General features: G+C 58.0%; 1 protein-coding gene across 3 annotated transcripts in view; it reads left to right on the forward strand.

The window, feature by feature from the left end:
* Positions 1–6,472, forward strand: part of SLC39A11 (solute carrier family 39 member 11) — a 75,450-nt gene extending 68,978 nt beyond the window's left edge. For all 3 annotated transcript variants that reach the window (XM_072025879.1, XM_038165250.2, XM_072025878.1), the window contains 3 exons: positions 3,383–3,481; positions 4,511–4,669; positions 4,805–6,472. In XM_072025879.1, coding sequence (XP_071881980.1) covers positions 3,383–3,481; positions 4,511–4,669; positions 4,805–4,883 — 337 coding nt within the window. In that variant the 3' untranslated portion in view covers positions 4,884–6,472. The remainder of the gene's footprint in view (positions 1–3,382; positions 3,482–4,510; positions 4,670–4,804) is intronic.
* Positions 6,473–7,339: the final 867 nt, after the last annotated feature.

Here is a 7,339-nt window from a genome sequence, read left to right on the forward strand (position 1 = left end):
CCCCGCGCTCACCGCAGGCTCCTTCCCACCTGCGAGCCCTGATCAAACACCTCGACGGGCAGCCCGAGTGGGAAGCCGTGATGTAATCTCGGGAACCCAAAACAATCGGCCCTTTCATGGCAAGACGATAACAATCAAAACAGTATGTAAGGGCCTGCCATGCAAGAATACACATGCACATTATACACTGGAGGGAATTGAAAGCCGGAGTGAAAAGGGGCTTGTTAAGAATATGTAGCCTGCTTTCATAATCAGTTTGTAAAAGAATAGGCCCTTGAAAACAAGGGTTTAGGCTTATAGAAGGCTTTCTGTGCCTTGACCTTGCAAATATGCGGAGATGCCAACTTTTTTTTTTTTTTTTTTTTTTGAAAGTGAACTTGGAGCCTCCCAGCGTGGTGCCGCGGCGCTTGGCAGCCAGCGGGGGTACGGCCCCGGGGGGCGCGGGTGCTCCCCTCCTGCCACGAGGAGCTGGTCCTCGGTGGCGCTCGGCCGGGTGCCCGAGATTTCACCTTTTCTTCCTTAAAATTACCCCGCTGGGCTCTGCCGGCATCTGCAGAGGTGTGAGGTGTGCGTGGGACCAGCACTCCTGCTCCCAGGTGGAGGGGGTAGGGGGCACGTCGCTGGGCTCGCCCCGTTTCACAGCTGGGGAACCCGGGGCAGAGCGCTGGGAAAGGGAGCGTTCCCAACACGTTTTGGCTCCTTGCTCCTTGGTATTTCGAAGGACACCTGAGGCTCTGGTGCCCGAAGTGGCAGAGACACCCAAGCGACTTCCCTGCGTTGGCCAGGGGGCTGGTGGTGGAGCTGCTGGAGGAGCACGCGCATCCCCAGCGTCTGGTGTGGTTTCCTCTATTTTCAGATCAATGCGCTTTGTACGTTGAAGGTTATCCTCCTGTCTGCAAAATGTCTTTTAGCTGGCCATGGGCAACCCATCAGACAAAATAGGGTCAGCTTCACGCACCCCAGTACCAGTTATTCCCCCCTGCCCCACTTCAGCCACCCCAGTGTCCCTAAACATTTCGTGCCTGTCCCCTGGGCTAAAGCACCTCGTCTCCTTGCCACCTCCTCTGCGTCCCGCTGCCCGTGGGCACCCGGAGGCACGGCCCCCGGCCCTCCTCCTGCTGCAGGCTGCCTTTGTGCATCTGTTTTACAATGTGTTTCTTTGCAGCAGGGGGAAGCCTTCCAAGAATCCCCACCTATTTCCGTCATAAGGACGCCTTTGTTTTCCCCGCGCACAATGCAGCTTTATGCGACTCCCTCGCTTTCTTCCCCCAGCGCGTAGCCGGGAGCTGCCGAGGTGTGAGGTGTGTGCGGATCGGCGGCCGAGGGCCAGAGGAATGTCTCCTGGGATGGGTTTTGTTCGCAGCTTGAGGCATCAGAGCTCGGTTTCTTCGCCCGAGCACCCGGACATCTCCGAGCCGCCGCGCTGGGCAAACAGAGGTGGCCCCGGAGCGGTGAGCGGAGGTGCCCTTGGTGCAGCGAACCGAGGCAGAGCAAATAGGAAGGGTTGTGTGTTCCTGGCCCCCGTGTTGTCACGGAGCCCTTCTCATCCTGATGGGATTAGCGTCTCTGGGAAAAGGCTCAGGGAGCCCGAAAATCCACGAAGCGCTCCAGGCAGAGCTGCGGTGCTGGGAAGCGCTGGAGGAACGCGGGGCTGCGACACGTGGGGAGCGTGGGTTGGGGGAGCAGGAGCAATTCAGAGGGGCTCGGTGCCATCATGGGGACAGTGTCACCCTGAAGCTGAGCCCAGAAAGTCCTTTCTACCCTGTGGATGTCCCAGGGCAAGGTGCTGGGGCTCCGGTGGCCTTTGCCTCCTGCGGTGCCGCACGCTTGAGCCGTGTCTGCGCCCAACGGCTGGCACCCTCGTGGCACGATGCCTGCACCCCTGTTCCTTGGGTTTTTGCACCCATATTCCTAGGGAAAACCCATGTTCTTTGGGAAAACAGGTTAAAACCTGGCCTGGAGCAGGGGACACGTGGCTGCTTCCCACTGAAGGGTGGTGGAAGGGGGTGGCCTGGCCCTGGCGTGTCCCTTTTGGGGTCGGAGCACCCGCGGTGCGTGACCATTGCTCCCCGTGGGTGCAGCACCTCTCTCCCCGAGCCTTCCTCCCTGCCAGCATTTCTACCCACCCCAGACAGGCCCGTGCCCCCCGAGCCCACTCCCCCAGCACGCCCCAGCCCCCCTGGGCATCGGTGCTGCCGTGGGCTGGGGCTGGCTCCTGCTTTCAGGGAGCCCCAATGGGTTCGCCAAGGGGTGTGCGTGGCAGAGAGGGGAGGAGGAGGGCAGGGGCGAGCCCACCCGGCTGCGTTTCTCCTGCTGGGTCTCTCCCTGGGTTAAATTCCCCCCCTCGTGCCCCTGGGGGCTGCCTCTCTGCCCGGGCAGCCCCACAGCAAAGGGGTCAGCGAGGGGGGAGCTCGGGGCTGCTTCCCGTACAGACCCCTCCATTCACACTTCCCTCTCCCACCCCATTAATTTGTTGTGGTTGGGGCTGGTAATAGCTGCTTTGTGTGAAGGCGAGGGAAGGAGGAGGAAAAAAAAAAAGCACACCAGCACACAGACAGCGGCCCCAGTGTTTTCTAAAAGGGATGTTTTTCCCCCTCCGTTCCCTCTCTCTTTGCCTTGAATAATGTTTTTGATTGTAGCAGCCTGTCCTGCTTAGGGAAACCCACAGCCTCTCCACCCCCCCCCCTTCTGTAAACCGTGGTAGAAGTTTAAACAACCCGGAGAGCTTTTTTCTCACCAGTCTTATTTTACTAATGGGAAACAAGTGTTTGGGGCAGCAAAGGCAGGTCTCAGCTGCTGGATGAGGAATCGCCGACCCCGCTGGGGCTGGGTAGGGGCTTGGGGCTCCTTGAGGCTCCCAGCCCGAGCCCCCCGGGGTGGTCGAGTTTGGTGTCCCCAGGGACAAATCCACACCCAGCATCCAAACCTCTCCTGGCTGCCCTTGGGGTTCAAATCCTACAAAACCCGTGTTTTCTGCCCCTGGGGCCGTTCAAGTTTGCCGTGCCTCCCTGTGTAAGCCCCTTTATCGGGGCTTTTTATCTTTTGTGCCTTAGGACTGGTCCTCACAGCAGCCTGGGTTACGTTACGGACGGACAGACCTCTCCCCTCTCCCTTTCCCAACCGTGTTGGGGTCTGGCTGCCGTTGGGGTGCCTCCCTGCTGCCCCCAACCCCTCCAGCATCCTTTGGAGAGCTCGCCTTATTTCTGCTCTGCACCCAGAATCGGCCCCGTGCATTGCTGTGCTCACCTTAAATATTCACCAGGGCGAGCTGTGCTTGCATTAGAGGCACATCTTTCACAACCCCTTTCTCTTCCCAATTCCCAGCCCGTCCTTTCCACCCCAGGTGGCTGCGGGTACCCACGCGCGCTCTTTTGTTTGGCAGGAACCTGGCGATCGGGATCGGCATCCAGAACTTCCCCGAAGGCCTCGCCGTCAGCCTGCCTTTACGTGGCGCGGGATTTTCCACCTGGAAGGCGTTCTGGTAGGCAGAGCTGCCCCCAGCCCACGGCGCCAGCACCCTGCGAGCAGCTCCCCCTCATCGGGTGCCTGGGGGTACCCTCGGGATGGGTTTGTGTTAGCCAAGAGCCTCCTCCCATGGTCTTTGTGCTCAACGTGGAGGGGTTTCTGGGTCTGATGTTGTGCTGCAGACCTGCCAGCAGCCTGGGAGGAGAGCAGGGGGTGCTGCCCGGTGCCCCCCAGCTCAGCCCCGAGCCCCCAGCTCGCCCTGGTCCCCGTGGTTTTGCTCCAGCCCAGCTCAGCCAGCTGAGCGGTGCCTGCGCTCAGCTCCCAGATCCTGCCCCAAAAAGTCTTTATTTTTTTTTTTTTTTTTTTTGGGTTTTGTTTTGGTTTTGGTTTTTCTCTCACTTCGCTCTGGGCTGCGTTTCAAACCCACTTTGTTTTTCTCCTTCTCCCCCGAGGTGAAAAAGCCGAGGGCATGAACTCTGCAGGCGCAGGGCCGCGTTCCTGCCCGTGCACGTGTGCTCGGCCGGGTGATGGATGGGAGGGCAGGGGGGGGGCTTTGTTTTCTTTCCCTCCCACCCACCCCCATTTCGGCCAGCGCAGCCAGGGCTGGGACTTGCACCAGGGCTGCTGCTGGAAGGGATCTCCCCTGGGCTGGGGAGCTTCGTTCCTTAAAACAGCCCCAGAAGGAAAGAAAACGAGGCAGGGGGAGAGCGGCGAGACTGTGGCCAGGTGTCCTTTTGGGGACTGAGCTGTGCTGGTTGCCCTGCCTGCGACCTGGATCCCCAAACCCCGCAGAGATGTTTTGGGGGGAAGGATCCGGATGGTGCCTTAATTCCCAGCCTGGAAAAATCAGTGGGGTTTGCTCAAATCGCTCTCATCCCCTGTCGAGAGTGACCCAGGGGGCTTGGTGTGTGCAGTACAGGGTCTGACCTCCTCCTGGACACGGTGGCACCGGGGAGGACCCCGTTCCCCACACCGCAGCCCCTCCGTGCCCCCCGTGGGGGGCTTCCCGGGGTGCGCGGCCCCTTTCAGGCTCGTTGCCTTGCAGGTACGGGCAGCTGAGCGGCATGGTGGAGCCCTTGGCTGGCGTCTTCGGTGCCTTCGCCGTGGTGGTGGCAGAGCCTCTCCTCCCCTACGCCCTGGGCTTCGCGGCCGGAGCAATGGTCTACGTGGTGATGGACGATATCATCCCCGAGGCGCAGACCAGGTGAGCCTCCAGTTGGCACGGGGAGGTACCGAGGGCTCCGGGAGACCCCTTCCCTTCCCCGACGAGGCTCCGAGCTGTGCTTTACCCACCCTACAAGCACCCCAGGAGCTCACCCCTTCGTTTTTTTCCCTGCAGTGGCAACGGGAAGCTGGCTTCCTGGACCTCCGTGCTCGGCTTCGTGGTGATGATGTCCCTGGATGTTGGCCTGGGGTAGGGCAGCTCGCTGCTCCCCGCGGGAAGGCTTCTCACCAGCGGCCGTGGTGGCACATTGGGGACCGGGCACGCCTTAGCCTCTTCGATTTTTATTTTATTTTTTATTTTTTTCTACATGACTATTTTTTTTTGGATCTGGTTTGGTGTTAATTCCCTCTGATTTGGTCTGTCTGCTCCCCCCAACGTCACGTCGATGGTTTTCAAAGCACAAACGCGGGGGGTTCGGTGCGGGTCCTGCTTTCCTTTCGCCACCAGATTTTCTGTTTCCCCCTAGAGGGCTGAGACACATCGGCCAGGGCACAGGTCCTGCTTGACTTTTCCTTCAGCTCTGGGGTGTTTTCTCTGAATCAGGTGGGTTTTGATCATCCTTGGTCTGCAGAAGGGCAGGAATTCACCGTCGCATGCTCTAGGGTTGCGTCCCAAGGCATTTAATGAGGTAAACTCCTCAATTTCCACCCCTGGTTCTGGAAGGCAGGGGGAAGAATTAGGGTTAGGACAACACGTGCAGCACCCTGTGGGGCAGCAGGTCTGACACATCCCGCTGGGCCTGGGCAATGGTTTAGGGCTTTCGTTGTTCTGACGGATACAAGTAGTCCAAGCAAATAAAAATGAATTTTCTTGGTATCTCTGTGAGAGGAAAATACTGATTTTTCCTGAACTTATTTCATAAGCAGGGCTTTGTTCCAGTGCATGGTGGCTTGTCCGATACCCAGAGGGTTTTCTGGGGAAAAAAAAAATAAGGAGAGGAGAATCTTTGTGTTTTCTAGCAGGCACTCGGTGACAAGGCAAGGTGTGGTTCCCCGCGGTGTGCTCTGTGCCTGTCGTGCAGCAGGACGCATTTCCACGTGGGCCCACGGCCGTGGGGCATTACTGAATTTGCTTTTTTTCTGGCTGCTCTTTCAAATCCTTGACAGCTCCCCGACAATCTCCTGCAGCCCCCAGAGGTGGCCCTGGGGGCTCCTCAGCCCCCTCTGCCCAGCCCGGTGCTGAGTTAACCTCCCCGAGGACCCCAGGGTGCCAGAAACTCTCATCCTCCCGAGCAGCATCGGGATGCGATAGCTCATCAGTGGGAGCTAATTCCCCTAATTAAACACTCATTAATGTGGCTGCCTCTTTGCCGTCTTCCTTTGGAGCATCTCCTGTCCCCTCCCCGTGCCGTGCCATGGCTGAACCTGCTTCGTGCTCAAGTAGAGAGCGAAATGCAGGAGTGGGTGCAAGGCACGCCTCGCCCTCCACCAAGGCTGCTTCATTTTTCAGGAAATTTTCAGGAAAAAGGGGTTAATGAGATTTTTCAGCAGCATAACTGGATCTCTTGGCTGCTGCTCGCATCTCAGCCCCTCTGCGGCCGTATCTGTGGGCACAGGGTGGTGCCAGCCAGCGCGGGTCCTGCTGGAGAGGCTGCACCAGGGCAGCCGGGGGAAGAGGCTGGAGTAAACCCGGTCAGAGCCATGCATTTCTGTTCAGTTCGTCGTTTCGGTTGGGTTTCATTTGTACTTCGTTCGTATGTCACTCTGGATGATACGAAACTACTGTTTGCCAATGGATTTGACCTTTTTACTGTGATTGGTTTCAATAAATGGGAAATTCTGAGTTTGCACTGATTTATTTCAGCGCAGTAAATCCCTGCTTTGTCTTCTCCTCCCTGCGTTTTGCTGCTTTTCTTTTCTTCTTTAATGGTTCTCGGCTTGTCAAAGCTCCTGCTTCTCAACCAGAAATCAAGCATGGAGACGGGAAATAAGAAGAAAAAGATGAAGAAAGGCATCTGTGCCATGCCTCACCCAGGCACCCACGGGTGTGTTTCGCCGGGGTTTTGCAGCCCAGCCCCAGCTCCCGACCCCGGTTGGAGCTTTGTGACTCAGAAAAACCCAACCACAACAAATCCCTCGAGGAAAAAATAAAAAGAAAAAAAAATCCTGTTAAAAACAGCTGTGGCTGCCGGGTCCCCGGTGGAGGAGCAGCGGGCTCGGGGATGGGAGCGCTCGCCCAGGGCCAGGCACGGAGGCGGTTTGGGGACAATGTCCCTTTGTCCCCAGAGCTGCAGGTGAGCTGGGCAGCGGGGCCAAGCTCCCATGGGAATCACCATCACCACCACTGCCCACCTCATCCTGGCCACTCGACGTTTTTGGAAGGCTCCAGCCTGCCGCATTCAGCCCAAAAAGCCTTCCCGAGAGGCTTGAAAGCCTCGCGGGCGTCCGCGGGTGGGGATTTCTCGCGGACTTGTTTGCAAGGCGCGTTTTCTTGTTTGATTTTTTGGCGTGTGGTGTAAGTCGGTACGAAAAACACATTATGCGTTTAAAGGCAGCCTCGTAATCAGATTGCTGGGAGATAATATCGCGTAATGCACTTAATCCTGCTTAGATGTAGCCAGCCGAGGTAATTATGTACATTGGACCCGTAGGAAGCCAGCGGGGAGGGCAGGAGGGCGATGCCGAAAACACGGCTGAAAATCCCTCCTTT

Source organism: Anas platyrhynchos, chromosome 19 (assembly GCF_047663525.1).
Source record: "Anas platyrhynchos isolate ZD024472 breed Pekin duck chromosome 19, IASCAAS_PekinDuck_T2T, whole genome shotgun sequence".
In the NCBI taxonomy this organism is placed as follows: domain Eukaryota; kingdom Metazoa; phylum Chordata; class Aves; order Anseriformes; family Anatidae; genus Anas; species Anas platyrhynchos.